We start from the raw sequence: 16,554 nt of genomic DNA, 5'->3' as shown, positions 1-16,554 counted from the left end.
TGGCAAATATCAACATTGTGTACAGTGAAGCCTCGATTTTAAGTCCCCTGATTTGAAGTCATGTTTTTCCAGATTTGACATCAAAATTTTGTCCTGATGTTCCCAAAAACTGCTTTTTTCACCTCTATGAATGTTATTATTTGTGAAATAAAGAGGTTTAAAATACTAACCAGATGTATATTTTGCCATGGTTCTGCCTGTAAATGGTCAATTCAATTAGTATGCCCCCCTATACAGTCCTGCACCAATCATTTATGGCACTTATTTCCCTGATTTTTCATTTCCCCGGATTTTACATCATTTTTTCCTGGTCCCCTGAAAAATGTAAAATGGGGGTTCTATTGTATTTCATTTAGGTTGATAAAAGGGCAAGCATTTGTGATAGCTGTCCTTTGTGTAACCTTGTCATAGCTTTTCTAGAAGAGCTTAATTGACGATACCAATTCTGTGGCTCAGACAAGGCAAGCACTATAGCAGTGCACTGACTTATCTGTCATTTGGGAGATTACTTGAAGGTATTGTAATAAGATCCCATTTTCAGCCAAGTCAGATCACTATATAGTACAAGCAGGCAGTTGGAGAGAGGACTTCATCCATGAGCCAATGTGTTCCTCACCTCAACAGGATTTTTAAGCCTGCCTGATCAACATCTGACCAATTTTCAGCCAGATATCGAGTGGGGAAGGTTCCATACACTGGCCAATAAGCTTCCAACATGCTCTGTAGGCAGCTTTAATCGGCCCATATATGGCTACCTTTACTGACTTGACACCCCCAGACTGATTTGTATTGTAGTTATGCATAAATGCTGGTCAGCACAAGGCCTAAAGGTGACCATACACATAGAGATCCGCTCAGCACTAGTCAGTGCTACTTCTTCCAAGGTCTGTTCTGGAAGCAAAAAATGTCATTTTGGTGAGATAAGAATATGGAAGGCAGACATGGGTTTAACCCTTAGCTGTGCATTGTGTTTGCATCTTAACATGACATCATTGTTTAGCGACTAAACCATAATATAAATACTTGAAAGTCTGACATTGTTTAGGAATCTTGTTCTTTGACCAAGAATTTTTATGAGAGAGAGAGCTGTTTCATGTCTACTTCTTAACATTTTCTTTTAGATTGTTAAGCGAGTCTTCCCAAAATTGTAAGGCGAAAAATTCCTCTGTCCAACCAATGAAAGAGGTGAGTACGACAGCAGCACCTGGCGAGGAAAGACTTGCATTAAAAAGATTGCGCTAAGCGATGAGCATGCATAAAATAATTTGTAAGGTTGGATAACATAGAGAAATGGGCACAGGAGATGCGTGCAACATATCCACAGCTATGCCCACTCAGTTAAGGTGACCATATACATAGAGATTCACTCGTTTGTCGATTTCGCCAAACGAGCGGATCTCTCCCCCATATGCCCACATTGAGGTGGGCGATATCGGGCTGATCCGATTGTGGTCCCTAGGGCCCAACGATCAGATCATAATGTATGGCATAGGGGCAGTCGAATCGTGGGACGAACAGATGCAGCCGCGATGGATTTTTTAGCCCTGCCCGATCGACATCTGGCCGACTTTCCGAGCGCCCCACACGGGCCAATAAGCTGGTGACTCAGTCTGTCGGCAGCTTTTATCGGCCCCTGTTTGGCCAGCTTTAGTTAGTATGCTCGCTTCCTTGGTGGTGAGCTGGGGACTTACAGAGCTACAATCAATGCAATGAGCTGTCATCCTCTGCATCATTCTCTGTTTAATGGGCATATTTGCATATGTTGAAAGAAAAGAATGCCTATGCAGCCCAATGAGTTTTTTTGCTAGGAGTATGTGTAGAAGGGATACATACAGTATGTCACTGAACAACAAAACCATCCGCATAAATAAACTGTCACAGTCTCAAACTTATAACACAATGAGCAATTAAATAGATTCCCCAATACACAAGAGGGGGTGATACCACTCCAATATGCAGTACAGCAGTAAAGAGTGATTAAAGTTTATCAGAGCACAAGTCACATGACTGTGGCAGCTGGAAAACTGACAATATGTCTAGCACAATGTCAGATTTCAAAATTTAATATAAAAAAAATGGATTTCAGTGCAGAATTCTGCTGGAACACTATTAATTGATGCGTTTTGAATTTTTTTTTCCCCCATTACAGTATCCCTTTAATATTTGCTTAGTCGTAGCCTAGGCGCCAGTAAATGCATTACTTGCCATTATCTGGCACTTTTCCCAGTTGGGTGCTATGAAATGACAAAACTTCATGCTTAGCCCAATCTGATAGCCGCCAGCCTTTTGCAGTGACATTGTGACATTTCTCCCTCTCGCTGGCTCATTTTATCAGAAAATAGAATCATATTTACTCCCTCGGCAGAGCGTGGCTCTGTGTGTGTGTGTTTTGGATTAGCTTGGATCTGATTTCCTTTAAAAGCCCCCTCCCCTTTGCCTCGAGCGTCGGATTTTGGCATTTTTATGGCTGTCAGATCCTAACAAAAACCGAACTGATTAAAGATTAAAGCTGTTTAGGAGAAGAAAAGCGCCAGATGTCCGTGATTAGAGGGTGTCTGATTTTCTGGAATGCGAGAATTGTACTTGGTGTCCAGAGTAGTTTGGGAATATACCAGCTTTCATATCACGCTAAAAGCATAGGGTTTAATTCATAAACGTCCAACCTGCAGATAAGCAGCTGTCACAACTGACTGAGTTTGACTTGCAGGGGCCAATAACAGCCAATAGGTCCATTTTTTTTTTTTAAAGAATGCTTTTTATTGAATTTTAACAATTAAGTAAAGGAAGGAGAGGGGATAGGGTAGAAGGGGGGTGGAGGGAAGCGTTTTAATTAGCTCCTAAGAAGTTGGAGATACATAAACTCTTAGGGGCAGATTTATCAAGGGTCAAATTTCAAGTTTATGGGAGTTTCTATAAACTCCCATAAACTCAAAATTCGTAAAAGAAACTACCAATCAAAATCTATTTTAAAAAAAAAAAAAAGGATTTTTTTTTAGGATGGAGCTGCAAATTAGAATCAAATTCGATTCAAATTTTTTCACCAAATTTTTTTTTAATTTTTTTTTTAAAAAGTCCACCAAACAACTTCAAATTGATTGCATGAGGTCCCCCGTAGCCTAAAACACAAATTCAGCAGGTTTTAGATGGCAAATAGTCGAATTCTAATTCTTAAAGGGACAGTACATGATACATTTTGAATTTTTTTTAAGTTCAAATCAAATTTGGACTATTCCCTTGTCGAATTACACTAAAATAAACTCTAAATTCGAATTTTCAATTCTACCCTTGATAAATCTGCCCCTTAATGTATCTAGTAGAATAAAGTCAGACAACTGGACTTTTAGGGGCAGATTTATCAAGGTTTGAATTTCAAATTTGAAATACTTCAAAATTTGAATTCAAGTTTTTTTTTTTTTTTTTTTTTGATCGAATAGGTCCATTTTCGATCGAATTCAAATCGTATGAATCGAAGTAATCCCAAAAAAACCTTTGATTTTTCAAAGTCCACTAATTGACTCCAAATGGGTTCTAGGAGGTCCCCCATAGGCTAAAACAGCGATTTGGCACGTTTTAGATGTCGATTGATCGAAGCAGAATTTTTAAAGAGACAGTACATGATAAATTTAGAATTTTCAAATATTTTTAAAATCACAATTGAATTTGGACTACTCCCTGGTCGAAGTAAACAAAAATTAGCTCAAAATTCGAATTTTTTTAATTCAATTTTTCACTTCGACCTTTGATAAAACTGCCCCTTAGAGTATTTCTTGAAAAATTTTCACCACTCATCCAAGTGGCTTCTTCAGTTCAACTGAAGTGGTAGTGAAATTCCCCGTCATTTAAACCCTTGATATTAGTAAACTAACGGATATCCAATCACAATGGTTCCATTGAAGTTCAGTCAGCCAACCCCTTACTGAAGTTCAATAGAACCATTGTGATTGGATATTTGTGAGTTTGCTTACCTCTATGACTTCAGGTGAACTAAAGAAGCCAACTGGATGAGTGGTGAAACGTTTTACAAGAAAAAATCTAAATGTCCAGTTGACTTTGACTTATTCTACTAGATACTATATATCATGACCTGGATAAATTAGAATCTTCATAGACATAAACTCTTAATAATGGCTGCCTTGCTGCTAGAATATCCCAAACCACATATTGGCACCAAATGTAATTAAAGGAGAAGGAAAGGCTAAAACTAAGTAAGCTTTATCAGAAAGGTCTATATAAATACATCAGTAAACCCTCAAATTAATGCTGCTCTGAGTCCTCTGTCAAAAGAAACAGCATTTCTTTCCTTCTATTGTGTACACATGGGCTTCTGTATCGGACTTCCTGTTTTCAGCATAAACCTCCAGGGCTAGGGATTGAGCATGCTCAGTTTGCTCCTCTCCACCTCACTTCTCCCATCCCTGCTGTAATCTGAGCCCAGAGCTATGAGTGAGCAGGGAGAGACTCAGACAGGAAGTGATGTCACACTAAGTGAACATGGCAGCTATCCTAACAAACAGAGAGAGCTTCTAAAGCTGTTTACTCCGGTATGGTAAAGCATTTTGCAGAAGAAATATAGCATTCTAGTTTGCACTATTGTGGCTAATCTGTTAGCATTAACTGTCTTGGAGCTTTTCTTCTCCTTTAAGGTTTCTTGTCTGGATCAGATGTCCTTGAACTGCATTTAGCCTCACAGTTTGGAAACCTCTTCTGAAAGAGGTCAGATACAGTCATTTATTGAACAGATGGTTGGCGCCAGTAGATTTTTCTAATACCAATGCAACCTCTGTACTTCCAGATCCTCCTCCTTCCTTGTGCCCCTGTTGTGTTGTGTTGGGTTTGGTAATGGGTGCTAGCTGGATCAATATGCTGGTTTGGGTGTGAGTTGCAAATAATAAGTGCTGGTCTTAAAGCAATAAATGTTTTATTAACAATTAATGTCTTGAAATTAATTTATATCTTCCATACCCTAATTGCAGCAGTCAGCGCATTTGCAAAAAGTCATTAACAAGCTGGAGGAGCAGCTCCACAATGAGATGCAAACCAAAGATGAGCTGGAGCAAAAATTCAGGTAATTGGCCAGTGTCCCTGCAGTGAAGAACTATATGATTTGGTTTGAAAATAATTCTCTTTTCCTGCTGATGTGGGTGGGTGCAGGAACATTTCTTGCATTTGCCAAGAAAGTAAAGAGAGTAAATACTAGGTATAGGTAGTACTAGTAATGCATTAGTATTGGTATTGTTTTACTGCTCGTTACACACTCCATGTTTGAATGACCCAATGTGGGGTTTGCTTCATGTCATAGCTTTATAAAATGGGAACAGCTTAAAGTACCATTTAGTAACTAATGGTCAGTATGACTTAATGACTAGCTAGTCAGCTTAACTGCAACTAGGAAATATTCAAAAATATTCCAAAGCCTATTGGGAACTGTTCCTAGCCATGCTGTTTGTCGGTAACCAGTTTGTCAGCTGTTAATAAAAAAAAACATTTGAGGTAACGTTTAGTATGTTATAGAATGTCCAATTCCTAGCTACTTTGCAATTGGTCTTTATTATTTATATGTTACACTTTTTGATTTATTTCCCTTTTTCTTCTGATCCTTTCAAGCTTTCAAATGGGGGTTACTGATCCCATCTAAAACCAAATGCTCTGTAAGGCTACACATTTTTGTTATTGCTACTTTTTATTACTCATCTTTCTATTTAGACCCTCTCATATTCATATTCCAGTCTCTTATTCAAATCAATGCATGGTTGCTAGGGTAATTTGGACCCTAGCAGCAAGATTGCTGAAATTACAAACTGGAGAGCTGCTGCATAAAAACTAAATAACTCAAAAGCCACAAATAATCAAAAATGAAAACCAAAAGCAAATTGTCTCAAAATATCACTGTCTACAACATATTAAAAGTTAATTTAAAGGTGAACAACCCCTTTAAGTAGGCTCCATATGGCTGGACCAATTTCTGTAAAACACATGATCATAATATGTCAGTCTGATTCTGTCCCATTAGTACCAAAATTGACTAATCAATCATTTTGAGGTGGTTATACATACTCCTAGTGGGATAAAAGATGTGTTCTGCAGGTTTGTGATCTCTGATTATGACATATTTTGGAATGTTAGTGGACAGCAGATATTGGCAAACTTAATATTCATGGTAATGGTTCAAATCTTCGAATGTTTCCTAGAGCTGTAAATTTACGTTTGGAGAAGATCGTAAAGGAGCTGGATGAAGAGGTGAGTGCTGTGTACAGGGTAAAGCAATAAAAGATGCAAAGTTATTATCAAGTAGCTTGTTATTAAATTCCACCTGCTAATCAGTTTATATGGGTTACTAGACTAGTAGCAAACTTTTTATAACCATGTTCTGTATTCCTTTGTTGCATGTGAGGTCCTTCTTATGGTACATCTAGCATTTGGGCAACCCAGAATCTCTCGCAGCCTAGTTGAAACTGGAGCCATTTTTGGAATGGCAAAGAGCTTATTGCACATCCAATATCTACATGGCGAAATATGGATCTGAGCTGTCATTTTGTATTGTGGCTTTCAGGCAAAAGCTAGGAAGAGCATAGAGTCGACAACCAGGCAGCTTGAGCGGGAGAAGGCTCTTCTGCAGCACAAGAGCACAGAGTACCAAAGAAAAGCCGAGAATGATGCTGACAAGAAGCGGAGCTTGGAAAATGAAGGTCCGTATGGTATTGTGGAAAGTACTGAAACACTATTTACTACTGGAATAATAAACAAGGCCTGATGTGTAAGCACCACTGGGTACACCTAAATCAAGGAAGGGCTTAGTGAGAGATCAGAAAGGAAGAGAGGTCTGGGGGATTGCTCAGTAGGTGATTTCTATGTACCTTCAGTGCTAAAGCCTTTAAAGTATTAGGACACACATTCTTTAAAGGGGAAGGAAAGCTACCAAGGCAGTTTATTGTCAATAGAGTAGCTAAAACAATGCAAGTTAAAAAGCCATTTTGATTCTTTAGAATGTTTTTCCATACCTGAGTAAACAGCTTTAGACACTGTCTCTGTTAGTTTAGGAAAGCAGCTGCCATATTAGCTTGGTATGACATCACTTACTGCTTGAGCCTCTCCCTCCTCACTCATAGCTCTGAGCTCAGAGCTCAGATTACAAGAATGAGGGGGGGGGGAGGTAGAGAGGAACAAACTGAGCCTCACCCTGGATGTGCAAATGTAGATAAAAGTGAAAGGACATAGATTATGTAAACATATTAATGAGTGGTTGGTGAAATGGCTGGATGTAAATGTTACAGCTGTGGGGCCACAGGATGGGCACCTGAGATTTAGGTATCCCCCCTGTACCATTTGTCATGGGAAAAAATATTTTTTCAAAATACATCAGTTAATAGTGCTGCTCCAGCAGTATTCCACACTGAAATCCGTTATTCAAAAGAGCAAAAAGCTTTTTTTCTATTTAATTTTGAAATCTGACATGCGGCTAGATATATTGTCAGTTTCCCAGCTGCCCCCAGTCATGTGACTTGTGCTCTGATAAACTTCAGTCACTCTTTACTGCTGTACTGCAAGATGGAGTGATATCACCCCCCTCCCTTTCACTCTCCCCCCTCCAGCAGCCTAACAACAGAACAATAGGAAGGTAATCAGATAGCAGCTCCTTGACACAAGATAACAGCTGCCTGGTACATCTAAGAACAACACTCAATAGTAAAATCCAGGTCCCACTGCGACACATTCAGTTACATTGAGTAGAGAAACAACAGCCTGCCAGAAAGCAGTTCCATCCAAAGTTAGAAATAAAAACTACATCACAAAAATCATGACAGAATCCCTTTAAGCATTGTCCTTATTAACTAAAGTTATAAACGTTTAGGGAACACCGTGTTCCTTGCAGGATCAAATAAAGAACTTGTATTTTGCAGTGAACAGTTTAAAGGATCAACTTGAAGATTTGAAAAGGAGAAACCAAAACTCCCAAATATCGAACGAGAAGATGAATCAGCTACAAAGACAGGTGGGCAAGAGCTGCTTTAACAATATTGCAAACCCATCCAGCCCAGTACCTTTCTTATTATTATCCTTCTTCTGTGGCAGCTGGATGAAGCCAATGCGCAGCTCCGCACAGAGTCTGATGCAGCTGCCCGGCTGAGGAAGACTCAGACTGAGATGTCCAAGCAGATACAGCAGCTAGAAACCAACAACCGTGAGCTTCAGGATAAGACCTGCATGTTGGAGAATGCTAAGCTGAAACTAGAAAAGGATTTTATTAACCTGCAGTCTGCTTTGGAGTCAGAACGTAGGGACCGCAATCAGGGGTCAGAAGTAATAAGTGACCTTCAAGGTATGTGTTCTGCCAGTTATGTGTAATTGCTTGCTCACCTTGACTGTGTATTGTGTAGTTCAAAAAAACTACAAATATACCTTTCTCTAAATCAGGGGTCCCCAAACTTTTTTTACCTGTGAAACACATTCAAATGTAAAAAAAGTTGGGGAGCAACACCAGCATCCAAAACATCCAAGCCTGGAATTCAAAAATAAGCAACTGCTTTGAGAGATCAGTGTTCTAAATCATCTCTGCTTACAAGCAGAGGACCATGGAACAAGTAATTTAGTTCTCGAGTGGTTTGTCTAATCTAAATACTGAGAGGCAGTGCCATATTCATTTTCCTGTTGAAGCGTTTTCCCTAGTTCTAGAAACTGGTTACCTGCCTCTATATTCCGCTTGTTTCGGCATTTTATTTGGCTACAGCCTTCCTTAGTTCTTCCCAAAGAAGAATGTAATATTACCCTAATATGAAACCATCTGGTGTGCAGGCTATTGACCTGGGGGTTGGCGAGCATAGTCAGTCAGAATCCTATGCCTAGCATAGCTATAGTCCATTATGAATAATAAATATGTATAAAGTTTTGTGTATGTTAGAAGTATATATGTGAGACAATGGCAGAAGGGCAGTGCCTTCTGTGACACTGGCATCCTTTTTGTGATATAAGTCATGCCGTTAAAGCTTGGCAAGACCTGAGTCACCCTCCATTTTGTTTCTGTTGATAGGGAGAATATGTGTCTTGGAAGAGGAACTAAAGAAAGGCAAAGAGCTGCTGGCAAGAGCAGAAGCAGAAAAGCAGAAATTGCACGAAAGGCTAGCCATTTTGGAGAAGGTAAGAAGTTTGGGATTCATATGAAATATATGGGTGGGGCTGCCATTTACATAAAAAAGAGCATCTGTTTATAAAACCTAGCATTCTTGTTGCTGCTTTTGCAGTAGGCATGCACCAAATCCAGGATTCTGTTTGGGATTTGACCTTTTTCAGCAGGATATGGCTGAATCCAAGTGCCTGGCCGAACCAAATCTGAATCCCTAAAATCACATGACTTTTCATCATAAAAACAAAGACGTTAAAAAAAAAAAAAAAAGTCCTCTAATTTGTTTACTGCCATGGTGTTAAACTTGCCACAATATAGGATGGAATGGTTGTTAGTCCTTACACCTCTCCTGTTCTTTTACCTGTAGGAAAAGAGCAATATGGAAATAGATATGACCTACAAACTGAAAGCACTACAGCAAAGCGTTGAGAAAGAGGAATCTGAACATAAAGCCACAAAGGCCCGCCTGGCTGACAAGAACAAAATCTACCAGTCCATTGAGGAGACCAAATCAGAAGCAATGAAAGGTACAATATGATTGGTTAAAGGGGTGCTTCACCTTTAAGTAAACTTTTAGTATGTTATAGAATGGCCAATTCTAAGCAACTTTTCAATTGGTCTTCATTATTTATTTTTATAATTTTTTAATTATTTGTCTTTTATCTTCTGATTCTTTCCAGCTTTCAAATGGGGGTCACTGACCCCATCTAAAAACAAAAGCTTTGTAAAGCTACACATTTATTGTTACTGCTACTTTTTATTACTCCTCTTTCTATTCACGAGCTCTCTTATTCATATTCCAGTCTCTTATTCAAATCAATACGTTTGCTTGGGTAATTTGTACCCTAGCCACCAGACTGCTAAAATGGCAAACTGGAGAGCTGCTGAATAAAAAGCTAAATAACTCAAAAACCACAAATAATAAAAAATAGAAACCATTTGCCACTGGTAACTTACATCCGTCTGCACTGCCTATGATAACCTGTCTAAATTTTGATACGTATATATTGCATTTGTTTGTAAAACAATAAAAATATTGATGAAAAAAAAAAATAGAAACCAATTGCAAATTGTCTCATCATGCTAACAGTTTGTTTAAATGTGAACAACCCCTTTAATTCTTCTCGGTTGGTTTAATTTGGAACCAAATCTCACATGCCAGAAGCAGTGGCTTGTTAAAGTGATACTGTCATGGGAAAAAAATTTTTTTCAAAATGAATCAGTTAATAGTGCTGCTCCGGCAGAATTCAGCACTGAAATCCATTTCTCAAAAGAGCAAACAGATTCTTTAATATTCAATTTTGAATTCTGTCATGGGGCTAGACATATTATCAATTTCCCAGCTGCCCCAAGTCATGTGACTTGTGCTCTGATAAACTTCAATCACTCTTTACTGCTGTACTGCAAGTTAGAATATCATCCCCCTCCCTTTTTCCCCCTAGCATCCAAACAAAAGAACAACGGGAAGGTAACCAGATAACAGCTCCCTAACACAAGATAACAGCTGCCTGGTAGATCTAAGAACAACACTCAATAGTAAAAACCCATGTCCCACTGAGACACATTCAGTTACATTGAGAAGGAAAAACAGCAGCCTGCCAGAAAGCATTTCCTTCCTAAAGTGCAGGCACAAGTCACATGACCAGGGGCAGCTGGAAAATTGACAATATGTCGAGCCCCATGTCAGATTTCAAAATTGAATATAAAAAAATCTGTTTGCTCTTTTGAGAAATGGATTTCAATGCAGAATTCTGCTGGAGCAGCACTATTAACTGATTCATTTTGAAAAAAATAATTTTTTCCCTTGACCGTATCCCTTTAATGATTGTAATGGTTAAAGCTTTCGTCAACAAAATAACCCGTTCCACTAGTTTAATTGAGAATTAATTTACCCGTATCTGTTTTGTGGGATGTAGCAAAGAGATTACAGTTGTATTCTAGAAATCTCCATTGGCTTTTGAGTAGCTGCTGATGTGAAATTAAGAAGATGACGCACTACATGGCAATGCTATAAACGTTTAAGCTGTGCGACCGCAAGAGTCACGAGCAGCAAAACGTAGCTTTTTAAGAGGTCACATAGTGTCACGGTACATTCCTGCCTGCGAGGTGTGCAAAGAGCTCTATCTGAGAGTCTCTGGGAAAGCTGGACCTCACACATATAGAAGTACAGACATAAAGCTCTTGGTATATCTGTGCCAAAGTAAACACACTGAGCCATATGCAGGCCTTGGCATCTCTGAATAAAGCCAAGTAGTCTTACACTGCCATTAGATTATACTGCTGGAATGCAGCCTCATTTCTCAGGAGGCATTGGGATCCTTCTATCCTCTTAACTCCTTATGGCTTGTTTTGAGATCCAGTGTCACATCTGTGTTGCATTTTGTCAAACATTTTCGCTAGTTATTAACCAACGGAGGAGATCTCTACGACTGTTCTCTTGTTGGCGAACAGCCACTTTAAGAAATAACTGCCCCACTTCCTTTCAAGAAAATATGATACACTTGTGAAGGGCCCATTACTTTACTATGCAGTTAAACATTAAAGGAATTGTTCAGTATAAAAATAAAAACTGGGTAAATAGAGAGGCTGTGCAAAATAAAAAATGTTTTCAAGATAGTTAGTTAGCCAAAAATGTAATGTATAAAGGCTGGAGTGACTGGATGTGTAACATAATAGCCAGAACACTACTTCCTGCTTTTCAGCTCTCTTGCTTTCCACTGATTGGTTACCAGGCAATAACCAATCAGAGACTTGAGGGGGCCACATGGGTCATAACTGTTGCTTTTGAATCTGAGCTGAATGCTGAGGATCAATTGCAAACTCACTGAACAGTTTTATCCCATGTGGCCCCCCTTATAGTCTAACTCAGAATTATAGAGCTGAAAAGCAGGAAGTTGGTTTCTGTTCTGTTATGTTAGACATCCAGTCACTCCAGCCTTTATACATTACATTTTGTGGCTAACTAACTATATTAGAAACATTTTTATTTTGCACAGCCTATCTATTTAACCAGTTATTATTTTGACACTGAACTGCTCCTTTAAGGGAGACTAGTAATTAGTATTTAGTGATATGTTTCTTGTGGTATAGTTAGTGCGCTTGGATTCAGTTTCATATAAGACTATTTAACATGAAGGTGACTGTTTTGCGGTGTCCCCACAGACATGGAGAAGAAGCTGCAAGAGGAACGCATTGCCAAGCAGAGGCTGGAGAATATCTTGCTGGAGACAGAAAAACAATACTCCATGTTGGACTGTGACCTCAAACAAGCCAAACAAAAGATCAATGAGTTGGAGGCAATCAAAGACAAACTCAATGAGGACGTAAGTACTTGTATAACATACATAGTAAAGGAATTGTGTCTCTTAATATGAGGTAAATATATAATAGACTGTGGGGGCAGTTGGCTGAATAAGGTACAATGTAATGGAATAGTCCCATGATCTATTAATACAACAAAGCAATTTTGTTAGAATTATGTCATAACTTGCAGGGATTACAAGGCTTTTATGGTAAAAAAAAATAGAGGCAAAAAAACAACACATTGTGACATCAACAGGGCTCCATAGGATACACCATAATTACACAGTACCTAGCAGCAGTAATGCATTGCTGCACAAGAATTTTAGTAGAACAGGGCCCTTAGCATAGATTCCGTTGTAAAAGAACTGGGCCCCATTATAAGAATCATGAGCCAAGAACTTTGGCTCAATATGGCTGCATAGAACAGAAGCCTTATGATTAGGCTCTTGAAGAATGGTATGGTTTGAATCGGTGAATTCAGTGAATTTTGGGCCAATACAGTTACATATTGTTTTTGCTTCTCTGCTGAGTGTGCTTGGTTTTATGTTTTTTGCCTGCCAAATGGTATGATCGTTGTGGTGCAGCAGTGTGCTCACTCACGGAATTTAATATGGTATCCTCACTTCATATTTTAGTTTATTTCCTTAGTTGTAAAGGTTATGAGAGTTGGGGAGGATGTATTTTGCACCCCTTGTTGTAAACACACACTCACATACACATTGTGCATTATTTCAGGTTAAAAACTTAACGCTTAAAACTGAACAAGAGACACAAAAGCGCAGCCTGTCGCAGAACGATCTGAAGATGCAAATGCAGCAAGTAAATAGCCTGAAGATGTCTGAGAAGCAGCTGAAGCAAGAGATCAACCATCTGACAGAGATCAAACTGAACCTGGAAAAGCAGAACAACGAGTTGCGCAAGTATGAGAAACCAAACTGCTGCTGTAAATAGCAATAGAGGTCTCTTGAACAAGTAGAGAGTCTATCAAAGCACATATAAAGGGATTTACTAAGTTATAAGGGGGCAATCTGTGACCACAAAGCCCTTGATATCTGTCATTCAGCATTTCTGTCACAAGGCACTAGAGTTAATCATAACATTACGATTTGTTTCACTATTGGGAGACATTGAAACAATAGTCTTGTACTCATACACAGCAATAATACCAGGTTATGTGTAATTGTACTGTATCCGTATAGTTTTCTGTTTTGTTCTTGTGCAGAGAAAGAGTAGATGCGGATGGACAGATGAAGGAGCTTCAAGACCAGTTGGAGGCTGAGCAGTATTTCTCAGTATGTATAAACCGTTTTTCTGTCTGCTGTGATACCGTGCTTCATACATAGAACATTTTCTTCCATGCATAATTATCGATGGACAAGGCTAGTTAGCGCTCATTCCCAAGCTCTGCTTCATCTTGCAGTAATCTGAGTGGTTATCGATGTCTCCATTAGTTCTAGTTCATAGTGCACGTTTCCAGATACAATATCAGCTCCAGAAGTTTTCTGACCTGCAAAATTAAAGCTGGTGGTGATAAGGCTTCTCCTGTTGTCATGTTTTTGTTTTCGGCCTAAAGAGTGGCTTTTGAATAAATAGTTCAATGAATTGCAGTTTCTTGGATCCTTAAAGGGGAACTTGTCTAAAATGAAAATTGAATATAAGCTTCCTCATACTGAAATAAGAAACCTTATAAATACAATCAATTAAATATTCTGCATCGTTTGTGAAATAATCAAGTTTATCTTCACTATTCCCCTCTCAGCATCTGTTTCTCTTCATTCTCTCTTCATGGAGCAGTTGGGTGTCAGATGAATGATCCAATATATCTTATGGGGGGCTCCCTTTACCAGCAGAAGAATTAGAGCTCCCTCAAATACCTGATTCCAGTACAAACAAAATAACTGCCTTTTGCACAAATTCTACATGTAGACAGAGCAGATTTAATAGAGTGAGCTCTAATACATCTTCTAGGCAAAAGGAACCCCCTTATAAGATATATTTAATTATTAATCTGACACCCGATTCTTGCATGAAGAGAGAAGGAGGAAAACCGATGCTGAGAGAGAAATAGTGAAGATAAACTTGATTATTTCAGAAACAGTACAGAATTTTTAATTGAATGTATTTACAAAGTTTCTTATTTCATTGTGCTGTAGCTAATATTACGATAGCTCCCCCTTTAATATAGCTAAATAGAAAAGTTACATGCTGCCCCCCTTTTATTTAGCTTGAGTTTGCTTTCCCCTTTATAGACGCTGTACAAGACTCAGGTTCGGGAGCTGAAAGAGGAGTGTGATGACAAGGGCAAACTGTGCAAAGAGGTTCAGCAAAAAGTTCAAGAGCTCCAGGATGAGAGGTGAGTAATGATCCTTTGTGCTTGGGTTTAAGAACAGAGTTCATTGTGGCTTGGAAAATACCCTGCTGCCCACATCTGAGCAATAATAAGATTTCCTTTTTTGTCTTAGATCATGTCATCCAGCTTTTTTCCATTTTAATATATGGGAGGCCATATTCCTCATAAACCATTCCTCATCATTCTCTCGAGCAGTAATTCTAATGTATTACTGTCTTTGTGCCATTCCATATACCTCATTTTTATTTCTCAGCATCTCATGCCTGGCATCTTAGTTTTATGTATCTGACTAGATATCATGGAGCAGGTATGAGTCTATAAATGCAGATGTCCGGTGGAAGAGGAAGTGGGACATAGTAAGGTGGCAGATGGGGTGGCAGAAGGAAGAGTTTGACCGGAACCTGCCCATGGATACTGTGTGGATACTGGCTGTACCTGCGGATTTCGGGCCAGACCACACATCACTGCTGCCTGTATGTTCTTGGAGTGTGGGAGGAAACCCACACAGACATGAGCAGAATATACAGGCTGCGTACAGGCCATAATAAAGCTCGAGCTCACTGCTGCAGGGTAGAAGTGCTATCCACTGAGCATGATAATTAAAGGGATACTGTCATGGGAAAAAATAACTTTCAAAACGCATCAGTTAATAGAATTCTTCACTGAATCCATTTCTCAAAGGAGCAAACAGATTTTTTTATATTTAATTTTGAAATCTGACATGGGGCTAGACATATTGTCAGTTACCCAGCTGCCCCCAGTCATGTGACTTGTGCTCTAATAAACTTCATTCACTCTTTACTGCTGCACTGCAAGTTGGACTAATACCTTCAGCCCCCCCAGCAGCCTAACAACAGAACAATGAGAAGGTAACCAGATAGCAGCTCCCTGACATATGATAACAGCTGACTGGTAGATCTAAGAACAGGACTCAGTAGTAAAATCCAGGTCCCACTGCAACACCTTCAGTAATATTGAGTAGGAGAAACAACAGCCTGCCAGAAAGCAGTTCCATCCTAAAGTGCTGGCTCTTTCTGAAAGCACATGACCAGGCAAAATAACCTTAGATGGCGCCTACACACCAATATTACAACTAAAAAAAATAAAATACACTTGCTGGTTCAGGAATGAAATTTTATATTGTAGGGAGAATTATTTGCAGTGTAAACAGTGTAATTTAGAAATAAAAACAACATCATAATAACCATGACAGAATCCCTTTAATGCTGGGGATCAAAATCTTAACAGCAGCTGGAGGACACTCCTTTATGTCCTCAGACATTTTCTGTGGGGATACAGTATTCCTTATAATATAGAAGTAATGCCATGAATATCATGTAAATTGTTTCTTTATAATCAGTGTTTACTCATTTGTATCTCATAACCACGCACTGATTCTTGTGTATCAGCGTTCCATTACCTGTTTAAAACATATATATTCATAGAACTTGTCAGTGAATTATAATATCCTTATATTGTGGTCAGACCCGGACTGGCAATCTGTGGGTTCTGGCAAATGCCAGAGGGGCTGCTGTATGGTTCCATAGAAAGTTACCATATAGTGGGCTGGTAGGGGGCTGTTTGGGCTGGTAGGGGTCTGTTTGGGCCTCTGTGTACTTGGAATGGCAGGGCCTATTTTGATTTCCAGTCCAGGCCTGATTGTGGTACATTATACCCTATTATATTTACTGACCATAATAAGTATTTCATATATAGCAGATCTGGCAGTAGCTTAAATCTTCTAATATAGGATTCACAATACAGTTAGGGTCCTGAAAGCACC

General features: G+C 39.0%; 1 protein-coding gene across 3 annotated transcripts in view; it reads left to right on the top strand.

Moving 5' to 3' along the window:
- Positions 1–16,554, top strand: part of rock2.S (Rho-associated, coiled-coil containing protein kinase 2 S homeolog) — a 127,970-nt gene that overhangs the window by 92,805 nt on the left and 18,611 nt on the right. For 2 of the 3 annotated variants that reach the window (XM_018264206.2, XM_018264207.2), the window contains exons 10-21: positions 1,122–1,185; positions 4,974–5,065; positions 6,189–6,237; positions 6,551–6,686; positions 7,899–7,990; positions 8,071–8,317; positions 9,026–9,132; positions 9,486–9,645; positions 12,281–12,441; positions 13,157–13,341; positions 13,644–13,713; positions 14,671–14,774. In XM_018264206.2, the coding sequence (XP_018119695.1) occupies positions 1,122–1,185; positions 4,974–5,065; positions 6,189–6,237; positions 6,551–6,686; positions 7,899–7,990; positions 8,071–8,317; positions 9,026–9,132; positions 9,486–9,645; positions 12,281–12,441; positions 13,157–13,341; positions 13,644–13,713; positions 14,671–14,774 (1,467 nt within the window). 3 annotated transcript variants of the gene reach the window in all.

The sequence above is a fragment of the Xenopus laevis genome, chromosome 5S (genome assembly GCF_017654675.1).
Source record: "Xenopus laevis strain J_2021 chromosome 5S, Xenopus_laevis_v10.1, whole genome shotgun sequence".
Classification (NCBI taxonomy): domain Eukaryota; kingdom Metazoa; phylum Chordata; class Amphibia; order Anura; family Pipidae; genus Xenopus; species Xenopus laevis.
Note: the sequence above shows the minus strand (reverse complement) of the source record. Positions and strands in the feature narration are given on the sequence as shown.